This window comes from Mandrillus leucophaeus, unplaced genomic scaffold (assembly GCF_000951045.1).
Source record: "Mandrillus leucophaeus isolate KB7577 unplaced genomic scaffold, Mleu.le_1.0 Scaffold811, whole genome shotgun sequence".
Taxonomy (NCBI): domain Eukaryota; kingdom Metazoa; phylum Chordata; class Mammalia; order Primates; family Cercopithecidae; genus Mandrillus; species Mandrillus leucophaeus.
In genome coordinates this window covers 578,584-599,850 of record NW_012108820.1, presented here as the reverse complement: position 1 = coordinate 599,850, position 21,267 = coordinate 578,584, and the positions used below count along the sequence as shown (strand labels likewise).

Below are 21,267 nucleotides of genomic sequence, written 5' to 3'. Positions count from 1 at the left end.
GACCTCGGGAAGCTAAGATGTCCCCAGGATCCACTGGGCCTATTATAACCTAGCTCACACGTGGGGCATCTGATTTACCTTAGTTTTCCCAGGATCATCCCAGTTGTAAAACCGAAAGCCCAAAGAGAGTGCGGTGAATGGGTACAAATACACAGTTCGATAGGAGTAAGTTCCAACGTCTGACAGCAGGGTCAGGTGACTATAGCTAACAACAATGGACTGTCTATTTTGAACTCGCTGGAACTGAGAACTTGAAATGTTCCCAACACATAGAAATGATAATCGAGGTGATGAAAACCCTAAACACTGACTTCATCATTACACAATCCACACATGTAACAAAATATCACATGCACCTCACAAATACCTACAAATATGTGCATCAATAAAAATAATTTTTAAAAAACTGAAAGGCCCACATCCCAGGAAACTCCTCAGTGCCAGGCAAATCGGGATTATTGATCACCTGACCACCCTCCAAAGCAAGCCCAGGCTTGAGGAGGCCGGGGCCACTTCCATCCTGCAATGTGCCGTGCCTTCCCTATCACCGAGAAGAAAAGAAAAGCCCCGCTTGGATGGTAGAGCACTGCTCTCTACAGAGAGCTCAGAGAAGAAGCAACTCTCCTGAAGCAGTCAATGCCAAGGAGGTCCTGCTGATTGAGGTTTGGCAGTGCAAGCCAGGAGGGGCTTCAGCCTGGACCATCAGACAGGCCTGGAAAGCAAGGCTCATTCAGCCCTCCCCCTTGAATTGAGAGATCCTCTTGCCTGAGCATCACGCATGAGGCACATGGATTCAGGCTTCAGACCACGCCAGACTCCATGTTCCATCATCTCTGCTGCCCAAGCAGGCAACTTGGGGAGAGCTGAGGGAGGCTTCACATCCTTCCCAGGACTGTGACCGTCATGATACTCACCTGGGGAATAACGGAGACCCACCTATTACTGTCCACCTCGATTGAGAGTTCGATCCTGATGAATGGCTCCCCTGTAAGAGCTGGCTTCTCTGTTGGGGGTCCTGGAATTTGACTACACCCTGCCATCTTCCAAGTTGTGCTGTTTCTGCCAAGTGGCACCTGGCATGACAGTGGCGGGATCACTGTCACTGTGAACTGAGTGACCAGTGAGACATTTACTGAGATGGTGCTATGGTCTGAGTATTCGCACTCTCCCCAAAATTCACATGTTGAAACCGAATCCCCAGTGTGATGGCATTAGGTGGTAGGGCCTTTGGGAAGAGGCCCATGTTGTGAGACAAATCTGTCCACACTGTGGGAAATGGCTCAACACACACACTTCATTAAATACAGCCAGCCAGCGATTCATAAACTCATTCATTCATTTATTCATTGGCTTGCCAATATTTGGGGGCACTTATGATGGGCCTGGCACTATCTTAGGTTCCCACAGGGAATTACAGAACATTTTAAACTGTGTAACATGGAAGTGCTGGGCACGATGCTAGCATGTGAAGATACCAACCTAATTCACATGACTGTGTGAGGAGGGATGGATGTCATAAAAGATCTTCAAGGAATTTTTCTAGAAGTCAGATGTGTATTTTTTTTTTTTTTTAATTTGAGACGGAGTCTCACTCTGTTGCCCAAGCTGGAGTGCAGTGGCGTGATCTTGGCTCACTGCAACCTCTACCTCCCAGGTTCAAGCAATTCTCCTGCCTCAGCCTCCCAAGTAACTGGGATTACAGGCACCCGCCACCATACCCACCATACCTGGCTAATTTTTGTATTTTTAATACACACAGGGTTTCACCATATTGGCCAGGCTGGTCTTGAATTCCTGACCTCAAGTGATCCACCTGCCTTGGCCTCCCAAAGTGCTGGGATTACAGGTGTGAGCCACCACACACCTCGCCAGGATGTGTTTTTTTTTTGTTTTTTTGGTTTTTTTTTTTGAGACAGAGTCTCGCTCTGTCACCCAGGCTGGAGTGCAGTGGCGCAATCTCTGCTCACTGCAAGTTCCGCCGCCTCCTGGGTTGACACCATTCTCCTGCTTCAGCCTCCCTAGAAGCTAGGACTACAGGTGCCCGCCACCATGCCTGGATAATTTTTTTGTTTTTTTAGTAGAGGCAGGGTTTCACCATGTTTGCCAGGATGGTCTTGATCTCCTGACCTCATGACCCGCCCGCCTCGGCCTCCCAAAGTGCTGGGATTACAGGCGTGAGCCACTGCGCCCGGCCAGGATGTGTATTTTTAATATTATCATTTAGTTTGAGGAAAACAAACTAGTTGTTTGTTGGTATAGAGATACATCCCCCGAAAGCCATTAACAAAACCCCTCAACTATCAGCTTAAAACACGTCTCGGCATTTTATTTTAAGAAAACATAAACCTGGTCACAAAACATCTTCAGAGAACAGGATAAGTGAGGAAACAAATGAAATGCATGGGAGTAGCAAATTTGGGGCCTCGGTCATGTTCAAGGGGCGGAGCTGACATGAAATCATTTTGTTCCCGGAAAAGCAAGGTTAACTCAAGCTGTGAAGCCCAGATGGCCGATAGATTTACAGCCATCTAAAGAGGAGCAGAATCCTTTCAAGAGTTGAATTATGATGACTTGTAGGTATTGATTAGATGAGAACACCAACCCCGTATTCAGCAGAGAGTTAGGGAATGAGAAGTAGAGGGGAGATGGTGGTGGTGACCGTCTTTATGTAGTTTTCGAAGTCACTTCCGAAAAAGAAGATGAGGTAATAGTTGAATATGCCAGCGACGGACATGAGGAACAGGAAGAGTATGATGCGTTTCCCAAATATGTAGCCAGGGGTGCTGGAAGAGAAGGAAAAAGAAAACTGTAGATGCAGTGCAAATGACACTAATTTCACACACACAAAAATGTTACCCCTTTTAGATACATGGGGTTTAAATTACAGCTCCCTGGACTCAACAATGCTCCATTTTCCCATTTACTTCGTACGAAGGATGGAAGTGTCTCAGCTATTACTAGCCATTGAACTTATTTCAAGCGAAGAGAGCCTAGACCTCAAAACCCATTACTGCGAGGGCTTTACTGTACCCGCCTCTCTGTGCTCTCATGATTTCCTTAACTCCAGAGCTCCTTGATGGCCTGAAGTTGGCAGGTTCTGTTGATCACTGGGCATCCTCACTGAGCATTAGGACCATTAAGACCCTCTCTGCAGCTGCCCCTAAGGACAGACACGTGTGTAATGCAGGACTGTGTTAGAAGTGAAGTTTAAATGAGCTGATAAAACCGGTGGAATCGGAAAGGTGCTTCGGCATCTGAGGGCTCATTGTATTCTCCTGAGGCTGCCTGGAGTAATTCATGTTTACATTCATGAGAGCTGGGCACCCAGCAATGGGAGACAGGCCCTTGCATTTTCGCGTGGAGAGAGAGACTTGGTTTCTGTTGTTATTGCTGTTGTTTGTTTGTTTGTTTGTGAGATAGAGTCTCACTCTGTAGCCCAAGCTGGAGTGCAGTGGTGCAATCTCCGTTCACTGCAAGCTCCGCCTTCTGGGTTTAAGTGATTCTCATGCCTCAGCCTCCCAAGTAGCTGTAACTACGGGCATGTGCCACCACGCCCAGCTAACTTTTTGTATTTTAGTAGAGATGGAGTTTCGTCATGTTGGCCAGGCTGGTCTTGAACTTCTGAGCTCAGGCGATCCACCCACCTCGGCCTCCTAAAGTGCTGGGATTATAGGCGTAAGCCACCACGCCCAGTGGAGACATGTTTTAATACACTCTATCCTTCTCTCCAAGGCACTAAATCCTAAACTGCATCCACCAGTGAGATGTGACCTCCTAATGGCACGCAGAGGCCACCCTGCGTCTGCCCTCCCTCTGCAGAGCCCTCGTCTGACTGCCACCATGTCTGGCCCATTGAGTGGTGCTAACAGGTTGGGAAAGTCCAAATGACTCAGGAGGTTGTTAGTAAAGATCTCGGGAAGGCGCGCTTAGACAGTCAGGACCGCACAACGAGATGAGCCAGCTCAGCCCAGCAGCTAACTTCATGCTGCCAAGTGCCGTTTCCTGCCATAATCAGAGAGAGCAGCATTTGGCATCCACAGGTTTAATATTAGAAATCTTATCAATTTGAAAGGCACCCTATATGCTCATAATATAACTCATAATTTATCATTTATCTTTTTTTTTTTTTTTTGAGACTGGGTCAAGCTCTGTTGCCCAGGCTGGAGTGCAGTGGCAGGATCTCAGCTCACTGCCACCTCTGCCTCCTGGGTTCAAGCGATTCTCCTGCCTCAGCCTCCTGAGTAGCTGGGATTACAGGTGTGTGCCACTATGCCCAGCTAATTTTTGTATTTTTGGTAGAGACGGGGTTTCACCATGTTGGCTAGGCTGATCTCGAACTCCTGACCTCAGGTGATCTGCCTACCTCGGCCTTCCAAAGTTCTGGGATTACAGGCGTGAGCCACCATGCCCAGCCAACTCATAATTTTTCTACAGCAGGAGTCTGAAACTCACTCAGCCATTACGTATCAAGCTACTTGCTACTCAAAGTATGGTCCATGGACCAGCAGCATCAGCCCCCACTAGAAGCTTGTCAGAAATGGGAAATCTCAGGTCCCTCTGGAACCTAATGAATCAGCATCTGCATTTTAACAAGCTCCCCATGGGACCCACTCACATGGGAAAAGCACTGCTAGCTGACACCAGCCCTGTTCCTTTGCCAGCTTCATTCTCTCCCTGTTTTCCTGTTCAGTTATGTTCATGAGATAAGACATCTTTACTAGCTCCTTACGGGGGAAAATAAACATCCCAAAAGAGGGTGTTGTGGGCTGAATTAGGTCCCTTCCAAAATTCGTATGTTGAATCCTTACCCTCAGTTCCTCAGAATGGGACTGTATTTGGAGACAGGGTGTTAGAGATAATTAAGGTAAAATGAACTTATATGGGTGGACCCTCCTCCAGTATGACTGGGGTCTTAAAAGAGGAGGAGATTTGGCCACAGACATGCTCAGTGGGAAGACAACGTGAAGACACAGGGAGAAGGTGGCCCTGTTCAAGCCAAGAAGAGAGGCTGCAGGAGAAACCCACCCTGCCCACACTTTGATCTTGGACTTCTAACCTCTAGGACTGTGAGAGAATTAATTCTGTGGCTTGAGCCCCCGGGGCTGCAGTACTTTGTTATGGCGGCCCCAGCAGGTGAGTACAGAGCCCCCTGCTAGTGCTGGTAAGGGAAGTGAAAATAAAATAAAGAAGTCCAAGTAAGGGATATTTTTTAGCCAGAGAATAGAGGGTTCAGATAAATTAAATTGTGAAAAGTCAAATATCGTGGTGGCTCAGATTTATCACACGAATGAGGCCACCATATGCTCATTACAGAAACAAGAAAAAGTGATTTGCGAAGCTGTTTTACGCTTAAGATAAAACCGAAGTGAAAAATGACATGGCCGCGCCTCCTGATGAAATAGTGGTGTTCCTCAATTCAGGTAGGATTTTTCCAAGGTCTCAGGGCATGTGGTCCCCGCAGCATTAGGACTGGGATGCTTTAACTCTTCCCAGGCCGTGCACAGGGTGTGGAAGATAAAAGCTCAGCTTCCTGCTCCCTCATCTGCAGGGCTCAGGGAATGTGACCCCAGGTCGGGCACGTCATTAGCTGTACCTTTAAGTATCTCAGGTTTGGAGATGGGGCCACCGCTGTGGCAAGTGAGCATGGTTGCCAGATGCTGAACCTGCCCCAGGCTCAGGCCAAGCTGCGGAGAATCTGAAATGCTGTGAGCAGGGAAGGAAGAGCTTGGGGGCCGAGACAGGGCACACCAGGGTCATTAGCCCTTGAACAAGCAAGGTATCTCTTTCATGTTTCTTTTTTTTTTTATTTTTATACCAACTACAGAAGACTCACTAATCTTTCATTGTTTCTAAAAGTTGGTACATAATTCTAAATGAGTGAGGAAGGTCAGAATTAAATTATTAAGCATCTGTTGGGACTTCCTTCAATTCTCACAGCCATCCTATAGGGGCGTATTGTGAACCTATTTTCCATCTAGGCAAACAGAGCAGAGAGCTTGCACGATTCGCCTCAGGTCCCACAGCCAGCAAGAGGCAACGTAGGTGTTCAGACCTGCCTGTGTGAGGCCAGAGTCCAGCGCTTTGCACTGCAGTGACTTCCTAAGGATGCCTTCAGACTTTGGAGACTAGGATTTGGCTATTAGTTTTGAAACAGCTGTGCCCTCCACAGGCAGCATAAACTTACATGAAAACACAAAAGCATCCTGCTAAACAATTCCCATCTCAGAGGTGCTAACCACTCCTAGGATGAGGTGCCGTAGTGTGGGAGATGAGGGCGCCCATGCACCCAGAGCCCTGAGTTCCACCCAGGCGTCGTGGGTGGCTCATGCCTATAATCCCAGCACTTTGGGAGGCCGAGGCTGGCAGATTGCTTGAGTTCAGGAGTTCGAGACCACCCCACCTCAGCTCTCCGTGGCCCCCCACCAGTCACCAACCCTCTCCCACTTCCCACCCCAGGTTCTTAATGTGTACAAAATATGAGGTAGGAACAGAAAACACGACAGTCCCTTCTTGTTTTACAATTCTGTTCTTTTCAGAACTTAGGGAAGTCTCACTTTAAGCCTGGTGACCTCTAAAGAAAATAAAAATTGTAAGTTCTGTGAGGACAAGATATTTCTCCTCTGCCCACCCACAAATATCCAATAAATCAGGACCTCCACAAATATTTCTGAAGTGAATGAATCATTTCTCAGAAAAGAGAAGAGAACAGCCTTCAGCGATTCCCAAACTCCAGTGTGTATAAGAATCACCTAAAGATTGTGTTCTCTGAGAATGCAGAATCATCTGAGAATGCAAATGTTCAGGCTTCCTCTGACAGAGATTCTGATTCATAAGTCTGGGATGGGGCCCAGGAATCTGTATCTTTCAAAAGCACCACAGATGATTCTAATACTGTTGTTTGGCGGGTTTCGCTTTTAGAAACAGCAGCCTTGATATCCATCTATGCTCCCCGGCCTTCCAAAAGAAGAATGTTTCTCCTCAAACTCTGGTGAAGTATCACCGTACTCCACACTTGGAGGCCCACAGACTCTAGAACATTGATGCTGAGGAGGAGAAATGACAGCAAGGAATCAGTCTTCTTACGTTTTGAGAACTAGGTCTATGATTATTTTGGTGAGTTGAGTATTTTTGGTCTTGCAATGTGCCCCTGGCTCTAGGAGACACCTTGGGTGTCCTTGGGGACAAAGGCTCTGTTATGTTCACTGTTATTCCTTCAGCAACTGACCTGGTACCTGGCACAAAGCAGGGAGCAAATATCTACTGAATGAATGTTGAGTGAATGAGGAGTGAGTGAGCAACTAAGGAGAAGGAGGAGTAGGGTAACCTGAGTTCACTGGCCTCAAGAGTTGGCAGTCATTGCCCACCCACCATTGAGCTGAGAACTTCAAATTGCCAAGAGGATCAGTGGGAGCCCCGACTGAGGACAGGACTCTGAGGGATAGGAAGAGGGAGCAACCTAGTGCCCGCTGGGGAAGGTAGGTGATAAAAGGCCAAGAGTCAGTTGCCAGTTGGTGCCAGGTGCCATTGAGTTTGGGCCCAGGTGATAGCTTAAATGAATGAGGAAGAAACCAAGATTCAGGCTGGGCATCATGGGTGGCTCATGCCTATAATCCCAGCACTTTGGGAGGCCGAGGCTGGCAGATTGCTTGAGTTCAGCAGTTCGAGACCAGCCTGGCCAACATGGCGAAACCCTATCTCTACTAAAAATACAAAAAATTTGCTGGGTGTGGTGGTGCACGCCTGTAGTCTCAGCTACTCAAGAGGTTGAGGTACAAGAATCACTTGAACCTGGGAAGAGGTGGAGGTTGCAGTGAGCCAAGATCAGGCCACTGCACTCCAGTTTGGGCAACAGAGCAAGACTCTATGTAAGGTGAGGTGAGATGAGGTGAGGTGAGGTGAAGGGAGGGGAGGGAGGGGAGGGAAGTGAAGGGAGTGAAGGGTGAGGTGAAGTGAAGGGAGAGGGAGGAGCCAAGATCAGGCCACTGCACTCCAGTTTGGGCAACAGAGCAAGACTCTATGTAAGGTGAGGTGAGATGAGGTGAGGTGAGGTGAAGGGAGAGGGAGGGAGGGGAGGGAAGTGAAGGGAGTGAAGGGTGAGGTGAAGTGAAGGGAGAGGGAGGGGAGGGAAGGGAAGGGGAAAAGAGAAGAGAAAAAAGAAAACAAAGAAAAGAAAAGAAATGAACTGGGTTCAGTTAACTGCTGGGTAGTAACTGCTACAGGTGAACTAAACAGGATAGAGGAAGGGGTCAGAGAGTAAGATGAAGGACTGAAAATAAGAGCCAGAAACTTCTCGAGGGCATTAAAAAGGGAACTACAAAATCCTCGCAGGGCAGCCTGAAGCCTGAAGGAAGAAGCTCAGACTGGGGCATACATTATGCAGTGTCTTCCCTGCCCACTGGACCAAGGATGACACTGAACTTCCGAAGTGGACAGGGCTGAAGCAACTTCTGGAAAGGGGCAAAGGACCATCTGGGGTCCAAGAGAGAAATTCCAGGGGAAGAATCTCATCAAGCAATTCCTCCTCAGTTGGTGAGGTCAAGAACTAAAGCAGGTCCCAAGGGCATTAGGTGTCTGCAGATTCCAAGTGTGACATAGCCCAGGAACAGAAGGGGGACCTGGGGAGGAGGTGGGCCTAACTGAAGAAGCTCTCAACAAGTAGCTTCTAGAAGGCAGGATTGAAAATCTCCTTGCATTTAACCATAGAGCCCCTCTGGCTTACATCTATATCAGGCCGTATTTTGGTCTAGATTAGGCTTAGACATTTCTTCTAGTATCTATTACTTCTACTGATGACAACTACTCAGAGCGGTTGTGTTAAGCAGTATCTGTGTTAAGAAGGACTCTGAGGCCAGTTTTGGTCTCTGCAAGAAAGAGCACCATGATTCATCAGTAAAGCCTACCACACCCACAGGGGAGGAGAAGGGGATCTTGAACCCATGCACACAGTGGGTTACGGGGCTGGCGGGATCTTCTTATCATCTAAAGCGGGAGACCAGGGAGGGACATAAGAAGTCAGGCCGTTTATATTTCAATGAGGTCTGAAGAAATCTACTATTTTAAAGATTTCTTGTAAACCAATCTTCTATTGTTTATTTTTGCCACCTCTGTTCGTTCCCTAATAGGAATCAGTTAGTAAAACCTTTAAAGTTAAAAGGACATGTGGGTAGGTGGACAAATTTTGTCATGCTCTGCAGATTGTCTCGGAATTAAAGCAGCTGTAGGATCTTAAGCAAGTGGTGACAGATGAAGAGAGGAGCAGTGACTGAGCCACATCCCTGGGACTCTGCGAGGGGTAAGATAGGGCTGCATAGGGAGCCAGGCAAAAGAGAAGACCCTCTTATTTCATTGCTAGACATTCCACCCCCACTCTTAACAAGGTAATCACATGGGAAAAGGCATGATAGAGGTTTTCCAGGGCAAAAGAGAATAAAGAATATCATTTAGGGCAGTGTTGATAAGAATAGGAGAGATAATGGAAGTGTGGTTTTAGAGGATAAATAAGAATGCTACTAGAGAGGAATGAAGAAAGAGATGGCACAGGGAAGGATCTGCCAAAAGAACAGTCATTCTTTTTCCGGCTGCAGCCCGGCTCGTGGTCTAACCCTGTCAAGTCCTCGAGCTTCACAGGCTCTCAGGTTTTCCAGATATAGCGCTTTCACCCGCTGACCTCCCCAGGATGTCACTGCCTTTATCGCTACTGAAGGATGCTATCTAATCATAGAGCCCATTAGCCACTAGAAAGGGGTGCTATTGTAAAAGACAGAGCAGCTGTGAACATCGAAAAGGAAGGAAAATGGTGTGGAAGGCTGGGGTCGGCACCTGGGGCAGCAGCCTCGCAGAACGCGTTCCTGGCACCTGGACCCCTACTAGTGCATTAGGAATTGCAATCTCTAAGGAACTGATGGCATACTCTAACTCCAGCATTTCTTCTGTAAGTATCAGCATTTATTTTACTAAAATCTAGATTTCCCAATCCAGGTGTCAGGAAGGTACTGTGCTGCTTTGGAGCTTTCTGTCTGGCAACATCTATAAACAATGCAATGGTGATGCTAGTCAGTTTCACAGTCTCATGTCTGCATCTTTTTTTTTTTTTTTTTTGATGGGGTTTTGCTTTTGTTGCTCAGGCTGGAGTGCAGTGGTGCAATCTTGGCTCACCGCAACCTCCGCCTCCTGGGTTCAAGCGATTCTCCTGCCTCAGCCTACCGAGTAGCTGGGATTACAGGCGCCCACCACTATGCCTGGCTAATTTTTTGTATATTTGTTAGTAGAGACGGGGTTTCACCATGTTGACCAGGCTGGTCTGGAACTCGCGACCTCAGGTGATCCATCCACCTCAGCCTCCCAAAGTGCTGGGATTATAGGCGTGAGCCGCCGCACCTGGCCGTCATGTCTGCATCTTATTTTCCCAACGTTCTTTCTGCTGGCCCCTGGAAGATCTGTTCCTCAGGACAACTTATCACAAGGTGCAAGCGTTCGTTCTCATTTCTCTAGACAAACAGTAAAATGTTTCACTCCCAAGAGGCCTGGGAACCCAGACATAAAAAGTCATTCCAGCGCCAGACTCTGCAAGGCGGGAGTGTAGGGTGTGGGACTGCAAGGCACGTGCAACAAACAACACTGAAGCACCCTTTGAAAGTCAACACCATGCAGAGGAATTGCTTAATGAGAAAACTGGGCAAGTCCCCCAGCTGTATTTTCGGTCTTCGAAACTCAGGGAGAGAAGGATCAGAGGTCCTAGTCAGCCTTCCCCCTCCCACCCAAGGGGATGCTACAGAGCCATGACTCTAGTAAAATATTGTTTTGAATTATCACTCATCCTGCTCGAAAATCAGGAATCACTCCACGGTTCTTTAGTAGTCCCCATTACCTACCTCTGCGTTCTCTCTCCTAGGTAACCGACAAAGTACTTTTGCCTCACAAACAAGTACATCAGTCCAGCAAAGGCAGCGGGAACTAAGTGGAGAAATGAAAACACCTGTATCAGTTTTGTAACCACCAAAAACATGCCGTTAGCCCAATTTTAGCATAGTCATTAGGCAATCAACATTGGTCACAAAATCTAGCAGAGGACATGCGCACTTCAGAAAAAAAGCCCAAGGGCTAGAGGAAACCCGAGAACCTTCCTAATACTGATAATAATGACTTTATGCCGTCATCATGGCATTGTTTACAACAAACTTGTCCAATCCGCAGCCTGTGGGTCACACATGGCCCAGGATGGCTTTGAATACAGCCCAACACAAATTCATAAACTTCCTTAGAAACATTATGAGATTTCTTTTTTTTTTTGCGACTTTTTTTCCTTTAGCTCATCAGCTACCAATAGGGTTAGTGTATTTTATGTGTGGCCCAAGACAACTCTTCTTCCAGTGTGGTTCAGAGAGCCCAAAAGATTGGACACCCCTGGTTTACAAGGTATTTGCATAGCCATCATCTAACATGAGTCCTTTCAACATAACTAGTACCCACATTTCTATTTCCAGATGCAGAAACGTGGGTTCAGGTGGTCCACCAGGCTTGCATAAGGCTCACAGCTGGTAAAAGGGGGCAGAGGGTAGGGCTTAAACCCTGAACCCAGCTCTGAAACTGGTTCTCTTAAAAGTACACCCTTCACCCCTGAGCATCCCAGCAGCACAATGTTTTAATCTTTCCTGAACCAACAGTTATGTTTAGAAAAGATCTCTAGGGAAGGAGATTCCCTCTGCATTCTAGCCTTTTGGGAAACTGCCTGCAGCAGCACCCCAATAACTCTGTGAAGTCCTGAAGGCTTGGCGCTGGGAGTTAACTCAGCTGGAACTCATGTTATCTGGAGCCACAGATATAAAAGCCGTTTACAAACTGCTGCCATTGAGGGAATCCTTTTCACCTGCCGCAGTGCTCCTGGCGTTTGAGGAACTTGAGTCTCCAGTCCTCCCAGCTCGCTGGTAAGGAGTGTGTTACTGTCACCGTCTGACAGATGAGGAAATTTAGGCTCAGGCCACAAGAGCCATGAGGACATCTGTCTTCTTTCTAGACCATCTCTGAGCCTGGCATAGTGCCTGGCACATAGGGGTTTTCAAAATAATATTTGTCAAATGAATGAAAATAAGTCAGGCCAGTGAAGGGGCGGAATTTGAAACCAGGTCTTTCTGATTACAAAACTTTATCACCACCACCCACATTATCAATAATATTTATCATGCTTCAGTTGTTAGGCGGAATCATATGAAATGCTGTTTTTGTAGGTCATAAATAGTCAGATATTGGCAATTTTACATGGCTCAATCTGGTATATGCCAAGCACTGTGTCAGGAGTTTTATACATATTATTTCACTCACCATAGGAATGCTACTAGCTAGACCATGGGCCTGTTTTACAATAAGGAAACTGAGGCTTGGAAAAGCTGAGTAACAGCCTGGACTCACACACCAGCAATGAGAGTCCTTGGATTTGCCTCCAATCAGCCACTCCCCAAAACCCATTTCTTTCCACAATTCCTCCTGCCTTCCAAAATACTACTGTTACCTGGTAGATAAAAAAATCAAAGCAAAAGAGAAACTGTGAGTTTCGGCTTTCATTCTTATTTATTTATTTATTTAGAGACGGAGTTTCACTCTTGTTGCCCAGGCTAGAGTGCAATGGTGCTATCTTGGCTCACCGCAACCTCCGCCTCCCAGGTTTAAGTGATTCCCCTGCCTCAGCCTCCTGAGTAGCTGGGGTTATAGGTATGCACCACCATGCCCAGCTAATTTTGTATTTTTAGTGGAGACAGGGTTTCTCCATGTTGGTCAGGCTGGTCTTGAATTCCCGACCTCAAGTGACCCGCCTGCCTCGGTCTCCCAAAGTGCTGGGATTACAGGCGTGAGCCACTGTGCCCGGCCCATGCTATTCTCTAAAAAGCGCAAGACTGTCACAATCATGATTTGCCTTGGGCAAAGTTTTTCCTATGTTGTACCATCTGAATGATTCTGCTCTAACTTACTGGTCCATTTTTCTTTCAATGGGAACCCAATTGAACATGAGCTATCAAGAGATTATGGGTGGAAAATGACCGTACTCAAACCCCTGTGCAAGGAAGGTGAGTGCCTCCTGCAGGGAAGTGGGCTGCCGGCACCAGGAGGGTATAAATCCAGGCTCTGAAATTCTGATGTTCGTGCAAGCCATGGTTCCTCTGGGACTTGAGCTTCTGCTCTATGAAGTGAGGGATTTGCACTAGAATTATCTTTGGGTTTCCTTTCTGCTCAAAAAAATTCTACAATCTATTTATTCATAAGAAATCATGATTATCAACCAAGGTTTACTGATGATTTTGTCTGCTGGCAATGACAAAGCTTGTTTTGACAGGAAATACATATTTCCAGGGCTACGAAACACCTTCAAACTCCCATTGTATTTATCTGGCTACAGCAAGTCCGCATTCATCTGGATCAAGCATCATCTAAGACATAAAAAGAACCATAACTCCTAGTAAGAGCATAGTTTGACTTGATTTTTTGAGTAATGCGAGACATAGTTCCTATTTAACTCAGGATAGAAAATAGGAAATAAATGGTGAGCTTACTGACAGCCTTCTCAGCACAGAAGGAGTGCCACGTGGTGTCCCTAAGTGGTTTCTGCTGCCGCCTCACCTCTGCTCTCTATCACTGAACTTAGTTCTTTTCCCGCATGGTGCTTCCCACCCTTGTCATTTCTTCATTCACTGACGTCTGTGGTCCATCTTGCCAGCTGGCCTGTGCTTCACCGCCATCTCTTTTATTTATCACTGTATATCTAGGCTCAGGGCTTGGCACAGAGTAGCTCTTCAATATATATTTATTATGTAAATGAATAAAGTAAGAAGATCTTTGTGAAAATCCAGAATTTTAAGCCAAAAGACCCAGGCACTCATTCTGCCTGTGTTATTCACCAGCTGAGTAGCTGTAAGCAAGTTACTTCATCTCTCTGAATCAAAGTATCCTGAAAGGTAATAAGGGACATAAGATCCACTCTATCTACTTTATAGAGCGGGGAGACAAAAATAAGTCTTACATAGTTCATCATGGGACTCAGTGTGGCCTTTCTGCCTGTGCCCTCCAGGGCCACAGAAGCTAGCCAGTTCATGCCGATCGGCCACCAGGCACAGTGCCAGGCATGGCCCCGAAAGGGGACCGAAAGTATGACTGATTTCCACTCAATGTTAAATCAACTCTGGAAGTTGATCTGTATTTCCAACTTGCTCAAGTCAAGCCTGTGGGCTGCTGCTAACCTGGGAAGGCCAGGGATGTGGCATCCAGCCCGTGGCTCAGTGGAAACATGCCTGAAGGAGGGCCACCATACTGGAAGCTTATCAGCAGAAGAGCCCAGTTACAGCCGCCCCAGAATAGATCCCTCAGGCACTCTCATTTATAATGCCCTTGTATCTGAACTAACACTGCTTAAGGATTCTGAGTCACATTTAGCCTTAAACCACCCTTGTCAGCACAGCAGCTCTCAACCAGCCACCAGGGAGCAAGCATTAGCAATGCATTATCACACGCGCTGTGCACGGGCGCAGAGCATGCCTGAAACACAGCCTCCCGAGGGCTCTCACCTCTCCAGGGCTTCACAGATGGGAGCCAGAGGTCAGGCAAAGTCCTTTCAACAAAAAGCCTGCCCTTTGAACCTCCTTGAGATGCACTTTATAGAAGAAGAATGAACAAAGGGAAGTCTGAGTTACCTTGGCTGCAGAGTAGCCCCGCAGACCAGAGCACAGCGAGGAAAGTGGGGTACGCATCTACACAGTTCTGGCTGCGGAATAAATAAACAAGGAGAAAAACAATTAGATACCAAGTCACTGCAATATGGTCTGAAAATTACCTGAAAGTTGAAGTTAATCATCATCATGGTGTATGAAACATAAATCCCATTCATAATTCCACTTCCATCTACCCAATAAGATGGGGCAGCCAGCTGCCACCTGGGAAACAAACAATGGTATAAAGCAAACACATGTTCATAATCCATTAACTCTGTTCCTATGGTGATGCATAAGGGAGACTTGGTTTCTTGATGTATTCCTTTGGCAGGGTTCCTGTTCCTGGCAGTGCACCTGTGCTTCTTGGAATTGAAGAGTGAGCAATGCAGACAGAGGATTGTGTCCACAATGTGGCCACACTGGCGTGGGGGTGGTGGGGGAGAAGAGCCCAACTAAGGAAACTTTTCTATCAGATCCACAAATCAGCCCAGGTCGGCAAGTCAGGCTGAGCAAAGGAAGGTGATCTTCAAGCGTTAAAGATACCAAGGTCAATTCAAAAAAGCTGGTGCTCAGAAAGTTAGCTTACTGAGAGGGCGATCACTGTGTGCCAGACACAGTCCTCACTCCCTGGAGAGTTCTCACTCTACCATGGATGTTTTACACCCATCCTCTCTTAACTCACCATATTCCTGTGAGTTCACATGATGATGGTATGAGTTTCCTCTTGCTGCTATAACAAGTGGCCACAAACTGAGTGGCTTAAAACAATACGCCCTATAATCCCAGCACTTTGGGAGGCCAAGGCAGGTGGATCACAAGGTCAGGAGTTCAAGACAAGCCTAGACAACATGGCGAAACCCTGTCTCTACTAAAAATACAAAAATTAGCCGGGCATGGGGACATGTGCCTGTAATCCCAGCTACTCAGGAGGCTGAAGCAGGAGAATCACTTGAACGTGGGAGGCCGATGTTGCAATGAGCCAAGATCGTGCCACTGTACTCCAGCCTGGGCAACAGAGGGTGATTCTGTCTTTTAAAAAAATTAATTAATTAGAATTAAAATATACACATGAACAGAGTCCAGATCCAATTCCTTTTAGCTCTCAGACCCTGACTCAGCTCTGCCCTCGTGGGAGATGGGTGAAGGCACAGCCCATTAATTAAGGCCAAGTCTGAGCTGATGAGCCGCACTGCCTGGGGTATCTGTTCAGCAGCTGCCCCAGAATCTTGAGCTATCTCTATCAGTCAGCAGTTGTGTTTTATGCTAAAAATACATGCATCTGTCTTTTTAATCCGCCAGTATCATTTGTCCTTCATGCTGTTTTTCCTTGATAGCCATGGTCACTAAACATTTATGATCCCACACCCCATCAACCAAGTTTTGAGCATGCAACCTTATAACAAGTATATTTGCATATAAACTACATACACATACTACTGTCCGGGTATATGTTAAAAATGAGTAAAGCTTCATTTCTTCCTGCAGCCTCATGGGTCATCTTGCAACCGTTTTCAGTGTTCCTGGATGCCCCTGGAGAAGCTGCTCCTGGGACGACTTTCTCCTAGAATAACACACAACCCTATTCCCAGTGGTTTCCTGACACAGGCGAACAGACCAGCTGCCTCTGGCTTTTGCCAGCATGTAGCTGCCTGCTGCATTGATCTTTGGCCCTTTTTACAACCCAGACAGGCACACAGATACACTGCTGGCCCAGGGAGGAAGTGGTCTTTGTAACAGAACCTCAGCAGTATCCAGACAATTTTTATCTTACGGAAAACTCGCCACCCTGCCTGCTTAGTTCCTACCTTTCCATGACTGGCTGTCCCCTCCCTCCGCCTTCCCTCTCATGGCGGATGAGTGTACAGACCCGTGGGTTTTGAGGGCTGGGCTGAAGCACCCACACAGTGGGGATGCCCGAGTGGCAATAAGCACCTTCCACTCTCCTCTTACACTTTTCATCTCTGGAGCCCCACAATGACTGTGGAACTTCCAAATGACACAGCACAACCACCAACCAAAGGCACTTCTGCAATCTGGAGGCTGGCAACCAGTGAGGCCAGGTCTGAGTGCCATGGCTTCTTAGAAACAGAGCTGTTCACTCCTGGGGGGACATGGCAGAAACTACACAGCCTGGCCTGCTCCATTTCTTCTTCATTGCCAGCCAGATGGAAACCTAACTTCTAACCACATACGGTGAAATCGCGCCATAACTTCTCCAAACTGGTTGAGCTGAGGAGTGCATAGGAACACAATGTGACCAGTGAGAATGCAGTCACCTGGCAGAAGTTTCTCTTTCCAAACTGATATAGCATAGTAGGAATGCTTGCTTTGGATTTCGTCTGGGGAGAAGTTTCGACCTTGCCTCATCAGAGACACCTTCTTTGCACCTCTTGCCTGTGGATGTGTCCGAGGTGGGACTCGAGTATTTTTCTCTGCAGATGGTGCAAAGAGGCTGACAGCAACCGACACGATTTCTGTACTCTCCTCCAAATGGTTTTAAAATGTCTTAAATCACATCTTTAAACATCTTAAGTTGATTCTGAGAATTAATACATGGAAGGCCTAGATGTTAAAATAGAAACCTCTCTATAATCAGTTTAGCAAAGGATTTCCTTGAGCTTGGACTGCTGGAATAGCCCTGAACAGAAGTGCTTGGGAGAAGGGAGTGGAGCCCAGAGCAGGTGGGAGCATGCAGAAAGAGGGAGACCTAGGTGGCCCGCTGCAGCAGCACTGTGAGTGTTCAGGGACTGTCCGAAAGGAAAATGCCCAAAGAGGGCAAGGGGCCAGGTGATCAGACTGTGACCACCGTACTAATGTGTTCAAGAGTGGCCCAGCAATTTCAGAGCGGAGGGAGGGAGCTGAGGAGACGCTCCCTCCAATTCCCGCTTGCCTACACCTCACTGAAACAATTAAAAATACCTAGATGAGGAGGACTGAAGAGAAAGTATATCGGTGAGTGTGATGTAGGCCTGTTCAGTCGAGGTCCCTTGAAGCCAGTTTAATTCACGGGAAACCAATGGTAACCCTGAAGGGGACCCTCCCTCCCATGGTGCCAGCAGTGAGCCCAGGGAGTCCAGCCCTGCGGTGTGAATCTTTATCCTGTGTTTGCCCCATTCTTGGCATTCTGAATGCATTTTTCTTGGGTGACCATGACTCCCCCTTTGGAAGGATCTCTGGGGACATCAAAGTTGCTCGTGGGCTGGAACTGAAGGCCAGCTCCTCCCTTAGCTCCCTAGCATGAGGCCTTCCTCCGTGACAGGCCCCTAGTCTGTAGTCCATAGTCCCCAACACACCTACCGCTGTCTGAGCCTTGAAATACACTCTGCATAAAGGAGAGAGGAGGATTTGAATAACATTCCTTCGGATTTGCATCCTGAATAGATTCCACCCATCTTTAGGAGCTGCTCGGGTGTTTTCAAACAGCCTTTGTATTCAAAGAAAAGAATGAGAGAGGGGGAAAGCACCTGCGTAATGTCCCCATTCTTTTTGTTCTTATTCTAGTTGCTCAAGGAGCCCCTGTGTTAGAAAATGCACTGGTGTCACCTCCAGACTTCCACCTGCAGGAGAGCGAGGGGCAGGTGAGTTGAAGGCTGTCACCAGCGTGTCCTGCCTGCGGCTTCTGAAGGCGACTGGTGAGTCATGGCTGGTGTTCACAGTAACACCCCTGGTCTAACCCCACAGGAAATAGGTCAACTTCCCTAACCAAATGACTCTTTCTGATCTTTCTGAAGCTGCAGAGATCACACCTCACTCCGCCAACGCGCCCCATATCCCCACTCCCTTTCTTCTGACACTAGCACTCACTAAGATGATGAAGGGTGTCCACAACGCCTCTCTGGTGAAATCCAACCTTCCTTAGCTCCCTGGCGCTCAGAAAGTTGGCTCAGACAGACCTGTGGTATTAAGGGTGTCATCACTCCTAGAAGGAGACCCCCCTGCCCTTGCCCCCCCCCCCGCCGTTAGCAACATCAGGGTTTAGACTCACTTGGCAGTGTAGACTCGCTCAAAGGCAAGTGTTCCCGTCCTCTGGAAGCTCCTCCCATTCTGGGTCCTGCTTTCGTGCTCCACCTTATGGGCAAAGAATCCTGCCAACAAAAAAGGTTTGCACTTGGTTCATCGTGGGCATGTTCTGGAGTCTGTTACTTCCTTGTTTTACTAGAATGTTAAACGCCTCCTTGACTTGACCTCCAAACAGCCCTAAATGTCCTCCATCAACTGTCATTTAGCAGAAATGTACTCAGCAGCTGCTCTCTACTGAACGCTGTGTTTGGTGTTGGAAACGCAGTTGTGAGCAAGGCACGGCCCCCACTTTCCAGGATCTTACAGCCTAAAGGAATAGACAAACAAGGAAAGCAGGTGTTCCACACAGCAGAGCGAGTCATGCCAAGATAAGATTGAGTACACGGTGCTTTCAGGGTCAAAGGAGGCAACTTAATTCCATGTTGGGTCACAGAAGGATTCCTAGAGGGAATTACACCTGAGATAAAATCTGAAGAACAAGTAGAAATTAGCCAAGCAGAGGGAGGGAGAGGGGCCACTCTACGTTAGGAGAACGGAATATGCGAAGGTCCAGGGGAAAGAACTGTTTTGGTTCAGAATGTCCAGCCAAGGAGGGGGAATGGAGGGCGCTGGGGAGAAAGTGGGATTTGGTAGAACCACAGACAAGGCCAAAGAGGCAGGTGATGAATTGTTCTTTCAATGACATGTGTCTATGACCACTTGCCACGTGCCAGACATTTAGCTTGCGTCCAAGAACAAAACAAAGAGCCTTGGTTTGAGAAACTGATGCTCTGGTGAGGGCAGCAGAGGAGGAAACAGATCATCCGCAGTAAGCAAAATACATAAATTGGAATGATACGGTGTGCTGAGCTATGGGCGAAAGAAGAGCATGGTAAGGGGCCGTTTGATGCATGCAAGAGGGTGGGGGCGTGAGCCCCAATGACAAAATAATAACTGAGCCAGGGCTTAAGAAGATGACCGTTGAGATTTGCACCTGGGCCTAGCAGGGTGACTGTGACCTTGCTGAGAGCCGTGTGAAGAAATTCAGAACTTAGTTCTGTCTGAGAACAATAAGGAATTACTGACAGGTTTAAGCAGAGGAATGTAGTCATCAGAAAGCCACCCTGTGTTTAGTGTGGCAGGCACTTCGCAGAATCAGATCCAGGAACGGCGGATAAGATAGGAGTCGACTGGGGTGGTGGCGGTGGGGCTGTCAGAGACGCCAAGGAGACACAGTCTGGAGGGTTTGACTCTAGATTGGATGATGGGGGGGTGAAGGTCTCTCTCCCCTCTCTCCTTTTCTGTTTTATTCCTTTACTCCTTTTTCAAGAGTGAAAAGGGGGATATATGTGATTGTCAGGGATCCAACCACAGGGTTCCTTTTCATCAATTTCATATTCTCTGCCTCAGAAAGACATTAAAAGGGTGCTTTATTATGTATAGGAATAAAAGCCTTTCATGTTTTTCTTTTTGATACAAATAACACTCCTTCTGTAGGAATGTGCCCACTTTAAGTGTATCTGTAGGGTCTCTTGCATAAAGGAAGGGCCCACCTCATCCCAGGCAATGTGATGGGCACTTGCCGTGTATTCTGTCACTGAGTTTTGCACCCACTCTTTGCAGTGGGTAGTACTGTTCCCACTCTGTGGGTGAGAACCCTGCGACCTTTCAGGCTCACCCTGCCGCTGGGGAGCAGTGCAGCCGGGGCTTCAAACTCTGCGGGTCACATGGGGATGTGTTTCTCCTCTTGCTGTCACCGTGAAGCTCCCCGCAGGATTTCATCAGTTCCACGGTTTTTTTTTTTTTTTTTTTAAAGAGACAGAATCTCACTCTGTCGCCCAGGCTGGAGTGCAGTGGCATGATCTCGGCTCACTGCAACCTCCGCCTCCAGGGTTCAAGTGATTCTTCTGCCTCAGCCTCCCCAGTAGCTGGGACTACAGGCATGCGTCATTCACACCCAGCTAAGTTTTGTATTTTTAGTAGAGACGGGGTTTCACCATATTGGCCAGGCTGGTCTCGATCTCCTGACCTTGTGATCCACCCGCCTTGGCCTCCCAAAGTGCTGGGATTACAGGCATGAGCCACTGGGCCCAGCCAGTTCCACAGGGTTTAATACACCTGTCCATTCCAAAGATCTGTTTTTGCCAGAGTATGACAGAAGATCCCAATTGTTTTCTTTCCAGAACCCAAGATGGTGTTCCCTGCCTCTGAACACATAAACAGGGCTAATATAATCAGCCTTCTGTATCTGCAGGTTCTGCATTCCTGGAGTCAACCAACCACTGACCAAAAATATTAAAACAAACAAAACAAAACAAAACAAAAAAACATTTTGTCTGTACTGAAAATATATAGATTTTTTTCTTGTTACTATTTTTTAACAATATAGTATAACAACAGTTTACATAGCATTTACATTCTGTCAGGTATTATAAGTAATCTAGGCCACACACAGTGGCTCATACCTGTATTCCCAGCACTTTGGGAGGCCGAGGCAGGTAGATCACCTGAGGCCAGTAGTTCGAGACCAGCCAGGCCAACATGGTGACACCCCGTCTCTACTAAAAATACAAAA

At 47.4% G+C, this 21,267-nt stretch overlaps 1 protein-coding gene across 2 annotated transcripts in view; it reads right to left on the bottom strand.

Annotated features, from left to right (window-relative positions):
- Positions 1-2,300: 2,300 nt before the first annotated feature.
- Positions 2,301-21,267, bottom strand: part of ALOX5AP (arachidonate 5-lipoxygenase-activating protein) — a 45,085-nt gene continuing 26,118 nt past the window's right edge. For both annotated transcript variants that reach the window (XM_011967836.1, XM_011967837.1), the window contains 4 exons: positions 18,679-18,778; positions 14,676-14,746; positions 10,872-10,953; positions 2,301-2,783 (listed from right to left, as the gene is read on the bottom strand). In XM_011967836.1, the coding sequence (XP_011823226.1) occupies positions 2,621-2,783; positions 10,872-10,953; positions 14,676-14,746; positions 18,679-18,778 (416 nt within the window). In that variant the 3' untranslated portion in view covers positions 2,301-2,620. The remainder of the gene's footprint in view (positions 2,784-10,871; positions 10,954-14,675; positions 14,747-18,678; positions 18,779-21,267) is intronic.